Source organism: Hibiscus syriacus, unplaced genomic scaffold, assembly GCF_006381635.1.
Source record: "Hibiscus syriacus cultivar Baekdansim isolate YM2019G1 unplaced genomic scaffold, ASM638163v2 tig00116984_pilon, whole genome shotgun sequence".
Classification (NCBI taxonomy): Eukaryota; Viridiplantae; Streptophyta; class Magnoliopsida; order Malvales; family Malvaceae; genus Hibiscus; species Hibiscus syriacus.
In genome coordinates this window covers 1,206,102-1,226,411 of record NW_024063507.1, presented here as the reverse complement: position 1 = coordinate 1,226,411, position 20,310 = coordinate 1,206,102, and the positions used below count along the sequence as shown (strand labels likewise).

Sequence of the window (20,310 nt, the reverse complement as noted above, 5' to 3'; positions counted from 1 at the left end):
TGGAGGTAAAGCTAACTGATAAGCTACGGGTCCAACCCTATTTAAAATCTCATACGGTCCAATGAATCTCGGACTCAACTTTTTTTTTCCGTCCAAAACACAATACCTTCTTCCAGTCCGATACCTTCAGAAATACTTTGTTCCTCACTTGAAATTCGATTTCTTTTCTTTTCAAATCAAAATAAGACTTCTGGCGATCTGATGTTATCTTTAAATTATTCTGGATTATTTTCACTTTTTCCTCTATATCTCTCATCAAATCTGGTCCAACCATGTCTTGATCTATCAGTTCAAACCAATTTAATGGGGTTCTGCATTTTCTCCAATACAAAGCTTCATACATGGCCATTTTAATACTTGATTGATAACCATTATTATACACAAACAATACATTTTCTATGATCCCTTAAATTCAATCACACATGCCTTAAGCATATCTCCAGTATCTAAATAGCTCGTTCTGACTGTCCATCTGTCTGCGGATGAAAAGCTGAAAAGCTGTACAAAGAGAGTACCTAATGTGTCATGCAAAGACTTCCAAAATCTTAAAGTAAATCTTGGGTCTCGATCGGACTCTAACGATATTGGTATTCCGTGCAGTCTAATTATCTTTTTTATATACAACTATGCATACTTATCCATTGAATAGTCTACTCGAACTGGAATAAAATGAGTCATCTTGGTCAATATGTCTACTATTACCCAAATCAAGTCTTTTTTACCCGTGACAACGATAGCCCTGAAACAAAATCCATTGTAACTCGATCCCACTTCCACTCAGGAATGAATATTGGATGTAGTAACCCAGATGGCACTTGATGTTCAGCTTTCACTTGCTGACATGTACAACATTTAGCAACAAACTCTGTGACAGCTCTTTTTATGCCAGACCATCAGTAATGACTTTTCAAATCCTGATACATCTTATTTCCACCTGGGTGTATATTCAACGAGCTATAATGTGTCTCACCAAGAATATATTTCCTCAATTCATCATCATCAGGAATGCAAGGTCTTCCACGGTAATATAAACATCCATTATCCCTTATTTCAATATCTTTAGCTTCTCTTTTTTCTACTTGCGCCAATCTCATCAAGCATTTCTTATCTCGACCTTGCAGCTCTTTTACCTGATCCATAAGCATTGACTTTAACTTTAATTCAGCAATCAAAGCATCATCTTCCTTTAAAGATATTTGTGTATCTAACGATCTTAAAGCTGCAAAAGTCTTTCGACTGAGCGCATCCGCTACCACATTAGCTTTTCCCAGATGATAATCAATAATCAAATCATAATCCTTTAAGAGTTCAACCCATATTCTCTGTCTTAAATAATGGCGACAGATTTTTAAAGCAAACACCACTACGGCCAATTCTAAATCATGTGTCGGGTAATTTCTCTCATGACTCTTCAACTGTCTTGAGGCATAAGCCACAACTTTTCCCTCTTGCATCAGCACACATCCCAATCAGTTATTGGGTGCATCACTAAAAATGACATAATCCTTACCTAACTCGGGTTGGACAAGCACTGGAGCCTCTGTTACTATTCTCTTTAGCATTTCAAAACTTTCTTGGCATATTTCCTTCCAAACAAAAAGCGCATCCTTTTGTAACAACTTAGTTAGCGACAGAGCTAACACAAAAAAATTCTTCACAAATCGCCTATAATAACCAGCAAGCCCCAAGAAACTCCAAACTTCTGTAATATTCTTTGGGGGTTGACAATCTACTATAGCTTGAATCTTTTTAAAATCCACTCTTATACTTTCTGTAAAGACTACATGACTAAGGAAAGCAATCTCCGCCAACCAAAATTTGCATTTAGACAATTTTGCATACAACTTATTTTCACGCAGTGTCTGAAGAACCACTCGAAGATGAGCATCATGTTCCTTCCTTGACTTGGAATATACCAAGATATCATCTATAATCACTACCACAAACTGATCCAAATACGGTTAGAATACTCTGTTCATTAAGTCCATAAATGTTGTAGGGGCATTTGTTAATCCAAACGACATTACCATAAATTCATAGTGTCCGTATCGAGTCCGAAAATCCATCTTGGAAATATCCTCCTTTTCAATTTTTAACTAATGGTACTCCGACCTCAGATCTTTGAGAACACTACTGCACCTTTCAATTGATCAAACATGTCACTTGTTCTTTATTGTTACTTTATTCAACTGACGATAATCAATACATAACCACATAGATCGGCCATTCTTTTTCACAAATAGTACAAGTGCGCCCCAAGGAGAAACATTGGGTCTGGTAAATCCATTATCAAGCAACTCTTGTAACTGTGGTTTTAGTTCCCTTAACTCCGTTGGAGCCATTCTATATGGAGCCATAAAAATAGGTTCGATACCTGGGTAAACCTCAATCATGAATTCTACTTCACGATCCAGAGGTAAACCCGGTAGATCTTCCGGAAAGACCTCTGGAAACTCCTTGACTGTTAGAATATCTTTCAATCTCACTTCTGGCACTCGAATATCTATCACATTAGCTAGAAAACTACACATCCTTTTAACATAATTTTCTTTGCCGTCATAGCTGATATCACATTGGAGGGTGATTTCACTTTTTCGCCAAAATACTACTATTTTGGAGCCTTCCGCATCCTTAAAGAATAATCAATTCCTGCGATAATCCACCCATCCATGATATGGAGATAACCAATCCATGCCCAAAATGATTTCAAACTCGTCAAAAGTCAACTCCATCAAGTTAGCCGAAAATACAACCCCTTGAATCTTATTTGGACATTTTCTACATACCCTAGCCACTCTTGCACTTTGACCTATAGGATTTATCGCTATCATTTCACTAGAAATTGGTTCTAAAGAAATTCCTCCAATCTTAACCAACTTTGTACTAACATAAGAGTGCATAGAACCAGGGTCAACTAGAACAAAAACATGCTCATCAAAAAGGTGAAATGTACCTGTTATTATCTCTGAATTATCCCGATCATCACTGGTCTTTATATTATAAACTCTGGTCACTCCCCGAGTCTCTTATCTTTGGCTAGCCTCAGATTGACCGCATGATCTTCCTCTTCCTCTGTTTCTACTAGGTGTTGCTACGGATCTCTCAGATTAGACTGAACTATCCCCGGATCTCTGTGGACAACTCATAGCATAATGACACATTCCTCCACAAATAAAACAAGAGCCAGAGAGCACTCTACATACTCCCCGGTGAAATTTTCCACATGTCTGACATGTATTACCTTTTTCTCCAAAAGCTCTACTCGAGCTCGCAGTAAAAGATTGGGACTGCTTAGTTTTCTGAGTCGCTGTAGCAGAATCAACTCTCTCATAATATCGGGAACTTGATACCTTGCCTCTCTTAGCAAAATGTATAGATGAAGACATCCCCATCATTTTTCCCGTCTGCATACTCTGTTCCGCTGCTAGAGTCTCTTCTTGGGGCTATTTTAATAGCCTTCGCTCTGTTTATCACTTCTTGCAAACTAGGCAAATTTAAGGCCAACATTATCTCTTTCAACTTTGGCCTTAAATCCTCAATGAACCAATCTCGACGAGCTTTATCATTAAAAACCACCTCTGTAGCATAACGACTGAGCTTATTGTATTCGGACTCATACTCATGCACTGCTCAATCATCTTGCTTCAAATTAAGAAACTTCAACATCATTGATCTCATAAACTGCTTCTCGATATGCTTGTTCTTGAACTCATCTTGGAAGAATTGGCAGTTCACCTGTTCGGGTGACGCATACATCGTCGTATTTATCCACCACACCCGAGCTAAACCTCAAAGTAACGATACAACTCCGCCCAATTTCTCATGATCGGAGCACTGTAGGCTTTCTAGCATCATCATTACATCGTTCAACCATAAATTCGCGTTCATTGGGCCTTCACCTTCTTTACTCCTAAATTCAGGAGCTCATAAACTTCTTAACTCCTTAGGAATTAGCATTCGTGATGCTGGAGGAGTAGGGGAGGCGGAGGAGGTTGGAACCTTGTCAAAATAGCATTGAGAGCTTGCATAAAAACTCCAAACTTTGGAACAGGCATACCCTAAAGTGACGGTTCGCTGGCATTCTCAGACAGAATCGAATGTTCGCTATTTTCTTCATAACTTTCACTACCCGATTCGTCTCTACTCTCTTGACCAACCGCTCTTCTCGAATTCGTAGAATCGGACATCTATTGCAAAATACATAAAGATAATACTTAAATTAGTAATGAGAGATATCTTATCATATTCATTCTATATCCTATCAGTAACCTTGACATCTTAGTGGCATGTAAACTCTATATATATCAAAATACACTAATTTTCTGTAAACCTGTAGCTCTGATACTAATAAATATAACACCCATCTTCCGTATACCTTTACATATACAAGCTACAGATGTCACATCACGTTTTTAAAATAGTTTCCCATTTGAAAATCCGTACAATTTTGTTTCATTTTATAAACCATTATAATTTACTTATAATAAAATATGCATTAAACATAAATAAACAAATACAAAGAGATGTTCAACATTTCACCGTTTTACAGTAGTTTAATTCAAAAGCTTTTCAGAGTTTTTTTACTAAACCTACTACATGCCAACTAAAATATATTAAAAGTAGACATGTATGTCATACTTCTACTGATGAGGCGACTCTGACTTGATGTTCGATGATCTCTTTACTCCGCTGGTATTTAACCTACGCGTGAAATAAACACACTTAAGTATTACTTAGTGAGGCAAAACTAATCATACAAAGAATTCATTATATCATTATCTCTTATCTATAAAATACCAATTCATTATTTTACATTCATTATCATTTCTTTATAATGCACCCGCAGTGCCCATACGTTTATTCATAAAAAATTATGAATTATGTGAAATGCACACTTAGTGCTGAAACGGTTATTCATCCACATAGGATGAATTCCATGAAATCCACACTTAGTGCCGAAACGGTTATTCATCCACCTAGGATGAATTCTGTGAAATGCACACTTAGTGCTGAAACGGTTATTCATCCACCTATGATGAATTCCGTGAAATGCACACTTAGTGCCGAAGAAGTTATTCATCCATCTAGGATGAATTCTGTGAAATGCACACTTAGTGCCGAAACGGTTATTCATCCACCTGGATGAATTCCGTGAAATGCACATTTAGTGCCGAAACAACTATTCATCCACATAGGGTGAATTTCGTGAAATGCACACCCAGTGCCGAAACAGTTATTCATCCACCTAGGATGAATTCCGTGAAATGCACACTTAGTGCTGAAACGGTTATTCATCACCTAGGATGAATTTCGTGAAATGCACACTTAGTGCCTAAACGGTTATTCATCAACCTAGGATGAATTAAGTGAAATGCACACTTAGTGCCTATTTGGTAATCACCACATACATATTAAACAATCATACATATATGATTAGGACAACATATAGTTACACAATTAAATGCACTCACCTGACTATCTTCGCTATGGTATCCAAAATGCAAAGTTGCTTACTCAGGTACTTTGCCTTTGCCCTTCGTTTTGCTTGTTTCGAGAGTTTGATTTCGATCTACTCAAGTATCCATTAAATACATGTACAATATCAATTGTTAGTATATTTCCTAACAATTACACTTAAACATTACTCAATAGAACCTATTATTAACATTTCTACAACATTATCAGCCTATCTTACAATTTTTGACTCCTCAGTATCGTTACCCATACCATGGTATCGATACTACCATACTATGATACATATACTATGCTATGGTATTGATACTATTTTTACATTATGTTGTTGAATGGTATCGTTACCTTCCCTTCGGTATCGATACTCACCCTTTGGTATCGATATCGATACTACTTAGAAAATTCATCCCATTTTAGCTTATAATATCGGTAATGTTCTACCAGTAACGATACTTGTGCCAAAAATTTCCAGTTTTCAATCCGATTATCACCCAATTGGGGTCAAATTTCGTTATACTTACACCATATGATACTATTAAACTCTTCTTTAACTATCCATACTAATATTCCTTCATTTAGTCTCTTAAAACATCTAAAATCTTTCAAGAACATTCAATTTTAATAATCACATCACTTTTCCTGATATGTTCTTAATCCTATCCAATGTTTCTAACCTCTCATTTACCTCTTTGACAAGTCAAATCTACCAGCAAACATCAACAAACACTCATATATTAACATATCATTTCAAAACCCATATTCTAAAATCTCCATTATTTCCTCCATTTCATAGTTTTAATTTCATTTAATCTTTCCTTAAGCTTCTATATCACTTAATGTTGTAAAAATAACTCATAATCAAAAGGAAAAACTGATTAATTGAAGCTTACCTTTGGTGCTATGGAGAAGGCTTTATCCACATGAAAGAAAAAGAAAAGGGAATAGCATTTTGGTATCTACTTTTCCTTTTCCCCTTAACTTTAATACCTCACTAAATAATAATTTTAAATTCACTTTCATTTAAAGGACCAAAATACCCTCTTAATAATCTATTGTCACAATTTAGTCTAAATCATTTATCCTAATCATTCTCATCTTTTATCATTTAATCAAATAAATCCTCATATTTTTAAATCTTTTTAATAAAGTCCCTAATTCGATATTTGGGGCATTACACGAACCCGACGGTTTTCGACCAGACCTGATCCGATCGGGTTGGATTTTTTTTAAAAAAATTCAGATTCGGGTCGGGTTTTTTAATGTGATGTTCGATTCGGGTTTAGGGTGAAAAATACCCGACCCGACCCTATCTGACCCAAAAATATATATAATTTTACCTTATATATTTAGGAATAATAACAATAATACCCCTCTATATATTAATTTTTTCAATTAAGTCATTGTTTTTATTGAATAAAAAAAAATTTATTATTTCGGGTCGGGTTGGGTTTTTAAGTTATATATCGGGTCGGGAGAAAACTTGTTTTGGTTGGGTCGGGTCTCGGGTGGAGGACTCCTTGTTCTCGGGTACGGTCGGGTGGACCAAAGACCCGACCCATGCCCATCCCTAGGCGTCTTGTATGTATTAAAAGATAAATAATATACAAATGCAATGACTATGGTCAAGGTCTCGTTAAAAAACATCCATAATCCTAAATAGATGAAAAAGAGTGTACCAAACCAAAATCATTAGATAAATAAAATAAATCAATACAATAGAATCCAGTACAATCCCACAAGATCAACAAAGCACTCGCTGAACCACAACTATCAAAGCACCACAAAGACCGAAGCAAAATCAGGCTCTGGGTGAAATAACAAAGATCACTATAGCACCAGACATCATTCAAACACACCATTACAATATCATTCCAATCCACAAAGGTGCCTCATATCCAATTATAGCCAACAATCGAGCTGCACTCAACCACTTCTGCACTAAATTGAGCTGACACCGTTCCATTATCAATGCAATGGAAACACAATCGCTTTTGAACCAAAGTACATATAGCTAATAAAGTAATAAAAATGCAAATCAAGCCTCCCATCGACTCTACCCTATTGCAACAACATGATAAAGATCAATAATCAGAAATTAACATTCACAAAGCTACTCTCAATCACAAAGCGATTTACACACTCACAAATCTCTCACTAAAAGCAATTAATTTCACCCAGATTTATAAGCAATCCAGATTGATCTCGTACTCCCACTCGCATCCTCGACTCCATGAATAAATATATATTTAAAATATTATATTAAAAAATAAAAAAAAATACACAAATCAAACGATCTCATTATGAATTCAATATTATAGATTCAATATGTATTGTGTGTGCATTTTTTGAATAAATTTTTATGAAAAAATGATCATTTGATATGTATTTTCAATTATTTCAATGTCACACAAACTGAAAATATATATATTATCAAACACACTTTCTTTAAAATACGATTCATATAAAACATTGGCATAACAATTTTTTATTTATATACCATTAAAGAATATTTTATTTTAATAAATAATAATAAATAATAATCTTTTCGTCCCACTAAACATGTCTCTTGATTTTTAAAATCATAATATTCAAAATATCATATTGAAAAAGTCAATAAACAATAATATTTATATTTTTTATCCTTATAAATCCAACTCTTTTATACTAATCAAACTAAATCTGTTAAAATTATCAATTATTTTTTTGAAAATAATTTTATTATTATTATTGATTAAATATATCCTCTAAAATTATATATAATTAATGGGATCAATGAAATATATCGGTCAACAAATACAAGGTGATAAGCTTTAGGTCGTCGGTTCGTCCCCACGACTGAGCTTATTCTTTTCCACAACATTGAAAAAGGCCGCGCGACCCACTTCCATTCTAAACTTGAGCGCGAAGGGGTCGAGCTTCCTTTCCACAACATTTCCCGCACATCTCTCATCTCTGTATGGCAGCGCTCCATTGGCCCCGTCAAGATCCGTCAACAATCATAGCCACAAAAAGGTTGACTTGTAGTCAACGTCCGTACATATCCTCACGATTCATCTACGCACTACCGTCTCTGATCCCCCGCTCCCCTTGAGGAAGGGGAAAAAAAAACAAATGGACTAATAAACGACACAGCGGGAGGGAGAGTCGGACTTCGGACCGAAGGCAAGCGAGGAATTTATTTTCTATTTAAAAGGACTGAAGAAACCACAGTAAGCAAAAGCGAAAAGAGAAAAAAGCAGCTGTGCGAGCAGCAGAAGAGAGGGATTTTCAAAAGTTTGAAACAATGGCGTCATCACCGTCTCCATCGGAGCAGTCGTCGTCATTCTCGTCCTCCGAGTTCTCGTCTCTACCCGTCGTGGCGCTCAGGGAGAGAATCGTTGAGAAAATACTCGAGAATCGCGTCACTCTCATCGTCGGTGAAACCGGCTGCGGTACTGCTTCCTTTTCTCTATGTTTTTACACCGATTTCGGTTTATTTACTTAATTAGGCCGTGTTTGTTTGGTTGTTGGTTAGTTCGAGAAAACTGTCTTTACTAAATTAGTAGTCTTCATGGCGATCCTCAGGAAAAATAATAAAGAGAAAAATATATATCTCTGTTTGGATGTCAGTGTTACAATATTAGTTAAGTTGCGCATGATGATGATAATAAAATGAAAAACCTAAGGGAGCAAGTTACTTCAACTAGGTCAAAGCTACGTTTGGTTCAGTCTAATGGAGGTTTACAGTGTCTAGAATCAAGATAAATCACATTTCTGATTATTTTGTTTCTGTTTTTTTTCATTTGTTTTATTCGAGTACAGTCAGGGATGTCTATAAAATGGAGTTACAAGGACTTTGAATTCTTTCATTTTAAAAGCGCTAATGTCATTGATTTTTTCACTTGTAATTCCTAATATACTAATACTGGAGAAAGTGTAGTTAGCTTGCCTTTTTCATCCATTGTTTCAATCTATCTCTACAGATTATAATTAGGAATGTCTCATGTTTGACTAGAATTTAATTATATTATTTTAAGTTGCTATTTGCTAATGACTTTTTTTCTTTTTATTTTTCTTCTATTATAAGGGAAGAGCTCACAAGTTCCACAATTCCTATTGGAGGAAAACATGGCTCCCGTGTTATGCACACAGCCAAGGAGATTTGCTGTTGTAGCAGTGGCCAAAATGGTTGCAAAAGCTCGGAAGTGCGAGCTGGGTGAGGAGGTTGGATACCATATAGGTCATTCAAAACATCTATCATCTAGGTAATTTCTAGTCAGTGAACTGATTATATGTGCTAGCTAACAAACATATTGAAACCTTCATTTAGCAAGAAGCCCTTTATTGTTCTTTTTTCCCCTCATAAACACATAAGAAGACTTATTTTTTAACCTTAGTCTGTCGAGGTGTCATTACAAATATCAGAAATCAATAGCAATGCTTAAAAGACATCATCCCCTTTAATGGTACTTCATTGATTTTCATTCTCATAGATGAAAGTAATGGCTTTCACAGTCTTAGTATCTATTTTTAATTCACCTTATTGTTTTGACTAGTATTGATATAGCCATCATATATACTCTCCTACCGCCCTTTTCTTTTTCCATTTTCCTTTCTCCATGAACACGCAAAAGATTTTATGTACAAGCGGTCTGCTTCAATTTCCGCAGCCACTTCTAGGCAATTTTGTTTGCTTCTGTCAGAATCTTAGATTTGATGTTCATTTGTGACAGGAAAAATTGTTTTCAAAACTGCTGGAGTTTTGTTGGATGAAATGCGAGATAAGGGATTCCAGGCACTTAAATACAAGGTTATTATTCTTGATGAAGTGCATGAAAGATCCATCGAGTCTGATCTTGTCCTTGTTTGTGTGAAGCAATTTCTACTGAAGAACAAAGATCTGAGGTTAACAATTAACATATTCTTTCAGTTTCATGTGTTATTTTCTGTTTTCAAATCCATTTAATCTGTTCATTTTAAAGCCAGCATGGAGTTGGGGAATGTTTTTTTGTCACTCAACCACTAACTCAATCGCAATGATAAATCTGTGAATTCCCCAGGGTGGTATTGATGTCTGCAACTGCTGATATTGGAAGATACAGGGATTACTTCAGGGAGCTTGGTAGAGGTGAAAGAGTTGAGGTGCTGGGAATTCCCAGCTCTAACCAGAAAGAAGTTTTCCAGCGTCAAGTTTCATATCTTGAACAGGTCAGCTGAACTTTTGAACTTTTGGGGATTTTGGATATTCATTGAGAGACACATTCTGATGGTGCATCGTTGATAATCTTTCAAAGAAAAAAAATGTATTCTTCACGAAGTATTAGAGGAAATGTGATGTTAATAACATGTTTAAGGGAAACAACTTTACTGTTAATGAATGAGTTATTGTTATCTGTATATGGTCTATGATAATACTTGGCCATGTCAAATGTGATAATGAGATTTGGATTTTTTAGATAAGTCACAGTGGCATTCAATGGTTTCAAGTGTATATGAAATAATAAAATATGATACTGGAGCCATTCTTTTCATGGACATCTTGATTGCGTTACTTTTTTTTTGCCAGGTAACTGATTTTCTTGGAATCAGTTCAGAGTTAATAACTTCAAGATATTGTTGTGGTCCATGCCCTTCCATGGCAGATGCTGAAATCAAACCTGAAGTGCACAAGCTTATTCATGAATTAGTGTTGCACATCCACAAAAATGAGCCTGATATTGAGAAGAGCATTTTGGTTTTTCTTCCCACGTACTATGCCCTTGAGCAGCAATGGTACCTTTTGAAGCCATTTAGTTCATCCTTTAAGGTTTACATTTTACATCGTAGTGTTGACACTGAACAGGCTCTCATGGCTATGAAAATTTGGAAATCTCATCGTAAGGTATACCTTTTAACCCTCATTATGACTGCCTGAGTATTAACGGCTGAGCCTGCAAGACATTGATTATGCATATGCATCTTTTAGCATGCTACATGGATCTGTCAATTGCTTTTTCATTTAACTGGGAAGGTTGTCCAAAAGATATGATCATTTCCAGTTATACAGGAAAGCTAATCTGATAGTTTGATTTTGGTTGTTCATGAAGTTTAAATTTTGGCTTCCATCAATAGCATCTACGTTGGTGACTTTATTCTTCAAGTTTTATATCTTGTGTTGTGCTTACCGATGTTTCAAAAAATAAACTATTTTCTGCAGGTAATACTGGCGACAAATATTGCAGAATCTTCTGTGACCATACCCAAAGTGGCATTCGTTATTGATTCATGTCGGTCTCTACAAGTCTTTTGGGACTCTGCTCGGAGAAAGGATTCAACAGAGCTTGTTTGGGTTTCTAAGTCTCAGGTATTGAAATTTTTGATGCCAATGTTGATGTTTTATTATAGGGTTAACTACGCATATGATCACTAATGTTTATGCTTTGTCCACTTTTGGTCACTGATTTCAAAAAACATAAGATATGATCATTTTCATTTTTATTTAATTAAGATATGATCACTTTCGTTTAATTTAATTAAGATGTGTTTTTATTTAATTAAGATGTGGCTATCACGGGTTAATTGCTGTTAACAATTAACAGAATATGTGACGTGATAATCACACATTTGGTCCCTGTTATTTACATATTCTCTTACTTTATTCATACTTTTAACATAAAATATATATTTTTAAATGAAAATAAAAATAATATATTTTTAATTAAGTTAATAATAAAATATATTTAATAAGTTAATATAAAATATATTTTTAAGTTAATATATGTAAAATATTATGAATTTTAAGTATTTATACACTAAGATATAAAGTATATATATCATGTTGTCTACTTTAGACCAATCAATGGTCTTGGCTTAATGGTTAGATACATGTTTAGTTTCCTAAGTGACCAAGGTTTGAATCATTTTCCCCCCAATTTGTTTTTCTTCGTTTTCTTTCAACCAGAGGGTGACACATATCACTCTTTGATGGGTGGAAATAAATATATTAAATTAAAATAAAGTTAGTACTCCAACCGAATGGTGACATGTGGCATGACATGTGGTATCATTTGATTGAAGAATTAAATTTATTTTAATTTCTTAAAAGTATGACTAAATTGAGAGAATATGTAAATAACAGAGACCAAATGTGATTATATCAAAATATTTAACTGTTGTTAACGCAATTAACTTGGGGGTAACCACATCTTAATTAAATAAAAAAGAAAGTGACCATATCTTATGCTTTTTGAAATCAGTGTCCAAAAGTGGACAAAACACAAACGTAAGTGATCATCCTTGTAGTTAACCTTTTATTATATTTAGTTCCTCCTTTTCACCTAAACTTTTTAGGCTGAGCAACGGAGAGGTAGAACTGGTCGTACTTGTGATGGCATTGTATATCGGTTGGTTACACAATCATTTTTTAGCGATCTTGAGGATTTTGAGTGTCCGGCTATACTGAAATTGTCATTGAGGCAGCAAGTGCTTCAGATATGTTGTGCTGAATCCAGAGCCATTAATGATCCCAAAGGTGTGCTTTATATTTTGATTGTAAATGATAGGTTATACTATTACTTATTATGTAGTTATAGATGTCTTTTTGTGATTTTGATTAGTCAAGAGACACATTAGATTTTTTTTTTTTTTAATTTACAGAGAATGTCTTGAGTCTCATAGTTTTGAGCCTGCATTTGTAGTATCAATATTGGCTTCAGTTTTCCTAGAAAATTGAAGTTGGATGTGCAAAGTTTGTTTTTATAAGAATTGGAGGTCTCGTTAAAAACCTCTTTCATAATAATCAACATACTAAACCGTATGTCAACAAAAATTGGAAGGAGGAAAATAGTACCTCATGATTTATTAATTAATCAAACCAGTACACCTTAGAGGAAAGAAGGCACCAATCTAGATACAGACACCAAATCAAGAAAAACCAGAAAACCTCTAAGAAACCCCCCACAAAAAGCCAAATAAAACAAGGACAGCCCTATCCGATACCAACTCACACCTATCCCGAGCCTCACATCACTAAAAACCAAAAAAACCGAAAGCAACACCCAAATCCATTAATGTGAAAAATTGTGGTATCAATATTGGCTTCAGTTTTCCTAGGAAATTGAAGTTGGATATGCAAAGTAACTTGCTTGCCAAAGGCCTATCCCTATGTATGCACTGATTCTTTTGACTCATTTACATGCTAAAAGGCCAAATGGGCTCTAACTTCTGGTATATTGGGGTTAGCTTTGTTGCAGAAGGCTTTGGACCCTCCACACGCAGAAGTTGTTGAAGCTGCATTGAATTTGCTACTTCATGTGAAAGCACTTGAAAAAATAACTTCGAGGGGCCGGTATGAACCTACGTTTTATGGAAGGCTGCTTGCCAGTTTCTCATTGTCTTTTGATGCATCCGTGCTTGTTGTAAAGTTTGGAGAAGCTGGGATGTTGCGAGAAGGCATTCTTCTGGGAATATTTATGGATACTCAACCTCTACCTATTCTTCATCCTTTTGGAGATGAGCATTTGGTACTGCCCATTAAGTCATAAAATTGTGTTTTACGGGTACCCTTATGTGAATTTTCTTTCTCATAAACATTTTTTTACTTCAGTTTACAGAGTACATAAACTGCTACTTCTGTAAAATTGTCCTAACTGGTCGGAAGGAGGTCTCATTCTTAGGAAACCTTTGTGCATATCAGTTCTGGCAACGTGTTTTTAAGGTACTGTGTCTTCAAAATTGGCCGAGGTTTCATCCATCCGTACTAATTTTCAACTTATGTTAATGTGTTCCCTCTTTCTGTAGGATAAGCACCGTCTTGAACATTTGGAAAGAGTGCTGGAGTTTGAAGAAATGAAACCTGCAACATTATTGCTGCCAAAGCTTGAAGAAGAATGGTGCTCTTTCCATCATCTTCTGCAGTCATCGTTGCACCATGTCTCTCAAATGTGTATGAATTGATAAATATTAAATTTCCTTTTTGTTTTTCAACACAATTTTGTGTGATTGTTTCTGGTCTTGTGTATTAAACATTGATTGTCCAATTTAAAATACCGGCCTCGTCTCTTTCTCTCTGTCTCACGCACACACACACACACAGAGGTTCATAAAAGCATAAGGACTTAATTGTTTTCTTTTAGTTTCTTCTCAACTTGATCATCTTTCTGTTGCAGATGAAGATATATTAAATTCCATGCACCGTTTCCGGCCATACTTTCTGCCTGCATCTAATGGCATTCCAACCTACTATCATCCTTATGAGTTTACACACACTTGCCTTCTTGAATGTCAGCCACAGGGAGAAATAGATGCTCCTTCTAGTGATGAACAACATGAGGAATCTTTTGAATTAAGGAAATGTGTTGCTGTACCGTTTGTTCCTTCTGATCACTTTCGGACTAATGATGTGGCCAAAAACTTGGCAAATACTATTAAGAAGGTACTATTATATATATACCATGTTTTCATCCTCTTCGTTTTTGGGCATATTTAATTTATCTTTTATTGTTATATTCAACAGATAAGAGTTCAATATGCAGAAGACTTTTCTGGTAATTACCAGGCAATTAATAATGTCTATGATTTGCACTTTGATGGAGAGACTTCTTTGTGTGTTTATTTTGTGAATGGAAGTTGCAACAGGGGTAGTCTCTGCAGATTTTCTCATTCACTCCAAGCTAAAAAGCCAGCTTGCAAATTCTTTTTCTCTCTTCAGGTATCTTTTGCTCTAGTTCTTGAAAATGATATTTCGAGTACCATACGTGACCAAATATGTTGTTAATTTCACCACTGGGGCAAGTTGAAACCCACTGTATCCTTATTACCTTTGTGTTGCCACTAGTGATTATGTGCATCTTATTTTGAGGTAATTGTGGAACATCAAATTTTACAGATGGAAGGAGCAGACTTTTATGAATATAGTCTGCTTGTATTTCATTGACATGGTTGGGGATGGAAAAGTGGAATGTTTGGATGGTGCTTATGCAGCCTTCAACATTTTAGTTTTTTATAACGATCATGTACACGGTGACATGATCTGGTCTGTTGTTTGCTTGCATTTTGTACGGAGAATGTATATGATTTATAGTTCATATCTATTACTATTTAAAGTTTCTATAATTTGTTAAAACAAATGGAACAAACTATATATATATATATATATATATATATATATTCACTTGCAGTTAGTCGGATCACTGATGACATTGGATGCTGTCAGGACTAATAATTTCATCACTTGTTAACTTCAGCGTCATTAGCACATGATAATTTCTCATGGTTTAGTTTTTAATACTGTGTAAATGGTTTTGCAGGGTTGTAGGAATGGAGATCTGTGTTCCTTCTCTCATGATTCGTATCACTCAACCTCATCGAATGGCTCCAATGTATGTTTACCAGAAGCGGATCATGCAGATCCCTCACCTCTTCTACAACTATTAGCAACCTCTTCCGATGGATACTTCCTTTTGTTGGATGACGCTAATATGCATTTCACCTCAAATCTTGCTAACTATTGCAAGCCGTCAAGAATTATCTCTACTACGAGTTTGGCAGAAGCATCGATATGTGACCCATTATTGACCGATGTCAGAATCCTATGGGGTCTCCATCATCCCTACCAGACCATTATTTCAAACACAGGGGAGAACCGAATACCATGGAATGAAGTCAAGATCGTCCTGTGGTTTCCTTATCTCGATGGGCATAGTGAAAACTTGGATGCACAGAAAGTTCTTGTGCAGAACTTTTTTGAGTATCTGGCTATCCGAATATTGAGTGATGCCCTTTTTGAGGTTAAAATTATTCTTTCCATGAACAACATCAAATTTTCACAACTAGAGGTAAATCATCAATGCCCATACCAATGTTATGCTCTTATCATAGGCCGTAGTGATCGTGGAATTAAAATTCTCTTGATTTTTTTCATTTTTTTTAACTTGTGTTGAGGTGTGGTATATTTTCAGGTGGAAAAGTTGGCGAGAGAGAGCTTCTTCTTCCTTACGGAGTCATTTCTGCTTGACGAAGCAAGCTTTGGGGAGTTACTGGATGCAGTTACAGTTAGCAAGCCAATGCTGACATCGAGGTCGGTCTCATATGTGTTTGACCTGCACCCACCTAGTGATATCCAGTTTGGTGACTATGGATCCGTGTTCCACAAACATCTGCATGACCGGTAAACTTCTCGAGAATTCATTGGTTATGTCTGCTTTGAGTTATACCTAGTTCTAAGGTTTCGCTCGTAAATATTGCTGGCCGCATTTCACACCATAAAACGGAGAGGGTTTCTACAAGGTAATTGGTTATGTTCATATTATATCTGCAACAGCTCCGTGAGGCATCACTAATGCCCGACACTAGTGATGAAGCATGTATGTCTATATGATGCAATTCACCTGTAATTTGCGCTCAAAATTATCAAAAACTGCTAGGATCACTAGATAAAAGTTGACGTTTTAACTGCCATGATCACTAATTCTTGTGAATTGCATCATTGATTTGATAGAATCATGTGACTCGAATTAAATGAGGATTTGTTCAGTACCTTCTACCTATCCTTTTTAAAAAAAATGATGTTCAATTATTAATTTGGTTACAAATGTGTCATTTAAAAAAAATTATAAATCAGTCACCCAATTATATTATTATTACAAATTGATTATTTGCCATTAAATATTGGATGGAGTGGTAACGTCGTCTGATATAATATTAGTTTTAATATATTAATTTGGTCTTAATTTAAAACAATTCAATGAATTTAATCATTCACGTTTGAAGAATTCTATTAAATTAGTATTTATTCCTCTCGTAGAGATTTTTTGTTGCTTTCATATTATAATAAAAAGTTAACAATAATTTCTTGTTCTACAGCTGAATGTAGCTAATCAATGTTTCTTGATTTGACGAATTCATTTAGTTTGATAGTAAAAAATTATTAAATTAATAAAATTTTTAAATATGAAAGATTAGATATATTGAATTGTGTCGATTTATAACCAAATAGTTAATTATTAAAATTATTTTAATTTTAACTGTCAGTGATTTATTTGTAATAGTATTTTTTATTAATTTGGGATAAGTACCAAGTACAAGGTAATATATGTTTAAAAATAATTCTTGATCATTTGACAATAAACACTCGTACTTTTAGCATTTATGGTGTTCAACTCGAGATCTCATGGAATAACAATAATCTTTTACCATTGAGGTTACTTGGTTTGTGCATGATAATATTTTAATTGAATGATTAAATGATAATTTTTTTTTTCAAAAAACAAATGTGACTGATTATAACTAAATCAATAATTAGGAGACGTGAGGTGTATTTTGTCCAAAGATATATTGATGCTAGAAAGTAACCGAAATTAACAGAAAATCGTCCTTATTCAGCAAAACATCAACTTATACGTCCGCCTTACCTGATAACTTTGTTTTGCACGTTAAGCCTATTAGCCATTTCTTAATCTTTCTCCTCTCATTTGCCTTGTTTTACCATTATACAACTCAGTGATAAGTACAACTTGAAAACCTATATATGAGATTAGTTTCATGCTGAGTTTAACCCTTGGACGTGACATTTTTCACAAAAATAGAATTTGCTTGAAATCTAAACAAGAATTTAATCTTGATGTAAGCACTGAAGGTTGCACGAACCATATTTCAGTGGTTAAGATATGATTGTTATTCTTAAAAGTTTTGAGTTCGAGGATCAGCGATTGTAACAAAGGTGATTTGATATTTATTGTTAAATGATTGAGAGAATATTATTTTACAATTACTTTAGTTTAATAAAAAAATTGTTGTTGTAAAAGCACTATGCGATCATTTGCACAGTCATCAACGTTTTCTACTTATCAAAAAGGGAATATAACTAATCTGAATCCAAATTCACGAGTAACCCAATTGTTCTCTCACATGTTCTGCACACTTTATAACCTATTCCAATAATCCTATCTGAATTTTATTGCTTTCACCCTTCTCTCGCTTTTCCTTTTCCATTTTCAAGAAATGTACCCGTGTCGGTGAGATTAATATTACAAAACAAAAATATTAATATTATCAATAACAAATAATGTATCAAATATTATTATTAACAATAACAAATAATCGTATTAACACGAACACGACAGATATGTGGGAGTTTTATTTACAAGAAGGATAAATTATGCGTTTAGTACATAAACTATTAGTTCTGATATGTTTTAGTACTAAAATGAAATGAAAACTAAATGTCAGATATGATTTTGAAAAAATTGAAAATTTAGGTATTAAAATGGATCAAAATTGATAATTTAGGTATTAGATATATAGTTTACCATGTAAGATCATTTAAAAAGCTATATCTATAGTTTTCGAAGATACAATTAACTTCTTTGCATTACCTAAACCCAAGTCTTAAAAAAAAATCCCCTTTATAAAGAGCTATCCTCTGCAGATCCAGAGAAATCATGTAGTTCACACAACAAAGGGCTCTTCCATCCTTTTTCTTAAAATCCAAGTAACTCAAGGCTAATGGCAAACGCCAATATTTACCTTACACTCCTGCTTCTCCTAAGCATCCTAAAATGGGGTCAATCAGCAAGCAATTACGTGCAAGAAGCATGCAGCGTGACCACATATCGTGCCCTTTGTATCAGCACGCTAGCACCCTTTTCCAGCTCCGCCAAGATAAGCCCGAGCAGGTGGGCTCGAGCCGGGGTTTCGGTGACCATAGGAGAAACCAAGAAAGTCACCCAGTACTTGTTGAAGGTGAAGAAACGCAGGGAGATGAGAGGGAGGTACAGACTCACACTCTCGGATTGCATCGAGTGCTTTCGAGATGCCATCGACCAACTCCACTGCTCACTCGGGGTCCTTCGGAATCTAAGCGCCAGGCATTTTTACGAACAGATGGGGGACGTGGCGACCTGGTTGAGTGCGACGCTAACCGATCAAGATACCTGCTTGGATGGGTTCGAGAATCCCAGGGGGAAGCAGGCCAAGATGGTGCAGTACAAGGTTTTGAGATCGTCGTACTTTACGAGTAATGCTTTGGCTCTGGTCAATAAACTTGCAACTTCTGGGCTGTAGAGCTTGGAATCATCATCCTTGATGATTGTTAAATGAAGAAGGGATTTGAAATCTTCAAGTATATACAGTAGCATAAATCCAAGCATCAAATTCTGTTGTTTCCATGCAGCCATGTAATGTATGAATATTAATCGTTTGTTCATGTAATTGTAAAGCCCATGCCTTCGAGTTTTTGTTTCTTTAATTTTTAGGCTTGGGTAGGCAAAACAATACTCAAAATCTAAATTGGTCTTCGAAGCTTAATTATATACTAAATGGATCCCCAAATTATCAAATATTATTTATGGTAAATTATGCATTTAGTACTTAAACTATTAGTTTGGGTTTGTTTTAGTACCTAAATTTTCATTTTTTTCCAAAATCATACTTACAGTTTAGTTTTTATTTCATTTTAGTACTCTCGTTCAAAATTTAATATTATGTTTTGAAAAAAATTGAAAGTTTAGGTACTAAAATGGACCAAAATTGATAGTTTAGGTATTAAACGCATTAAGTTTTAAATGCGTTAAGTTTTTAACGATGGGTACAAAATGAAATAAAAATTAAACGTTAGGTATGATTTTGAAAATATTGAAAGTTTAGTTACTAAAACGGATCAAAAGTGAAGTTTAGGTACTAAATGTGTACTTTACCTATTGTTTAATCAAAATTTTTATCAGTCCACTTACATGTTTGAGAATAGAGTTTTCATAATAAAATAGAAAAAAATGTTTCGTTTTGAATTTTCTTACTATATTTTACTAAAATTGGGAAGTCAATTTTCTTACTTATTTGGATTGAAAAAAATTCATAAACTTACTTTTTTTTATTATTCTGGAT

The 20,310-nt window shown here is 34.8% G+C and overlaps 2 protein-coding genes across 3 annotated transcripts; both read left to right on the top strand.

The window, feature by feature from the left end:
- Window positions 1–8,370: 8,370 nt before the first annotated feature.
- Window positions 8,371–16,884, top strand: LOC120193075 (DExH-box ATP-dependent RNA helicase DExH8). Of its 2 annotated transcripts, none has more exons than XM_039195689.1 (14): window positions 8,371–8,903; window positions 9,544–9,716; window positions 10,185–10,356; window positions 10,512–10,659; window positions 11,018–11,332; window positions 11,648–11,794; window positions 12,781–12,961; window positions 13,672–13,952; window positions 14,036–14,146; window positions 14,230–14,374; window positions 14,598–14,863; window positions 14,945–15,139; window positions 15,738–16,265; window positions 16,389–16,884. In XM_039195689.1, the coding sequence occupies exons 3-14, from the start codon at window positions 10,226–10,228 to the stop codon at window positions 16,599–16,601; spliced, it is 2,661 nt and encodes an 886-aa protein (XP_039051620.1). In that variant the 5' UTR covers window positions 8,371–8,903; window positions 9,544–9,716; window positions 10,185–10,225; the 3' UTR covers window positions 16,602–16,884. The 2 variants fall into 2 exon arrangements, with proteins under 2 accessions (XP_039051620.1, XP_039051619.1); XM_039195688.1 differs by having other exon boundaries at window positions 9,539–9,716.
- A 1,930-nt stretch (window positions 16,885–18,814) lies between these two features.
- On the top strand, window positions 18,815–19,527 carry LOC120193023 (pectinesterase inhibitor 6-like). Its single transcript, XM_039195656.1, has one exon. The coding sequence runs from the start codon at window positions 18,934–18,936 to the stop codon at window positions 19,489–19,491; it is 558 nt and encodes a 185-aa protein (XP_039051587.1). The 5' UTR covers window positions 18,815–18,933; the 3' UTR covers window positions 19,492–19,527.
- The last annotated feature ends 783 nt before the right edge of the window (window positions 19,528–20,310 follow it).

Coding starts and splice junctions, on each gene's coding strand:
- LOC120193075 (XM_039195689.1), top strand. CDS start 10,226: ATGCGAGATAAGGGATTCCAGGCACTTAAATACAAGGTTATTATTCTT. Junction 10,660..11,017: donor AAGTTTCATATCTTGAACAG/GTCAGCTGAACT, acceptor TTTTTTTGCCAG/GTAACTGATTTTCTTGGAAT. Junction 16,266..16,388: donor TCAAATTTTCACAACTAGAG/GTAAATCATCAA, acceptor GTATATTTTCAG/GTGGAAAAGTTGGCGAGAGA.
- LOC120193023 (XM_039195656.1), top strand. CDS start 18,934: ATGGCAAACGCCAATATTTACCTTACACTCCTGCTTCTCCTAAGCATC.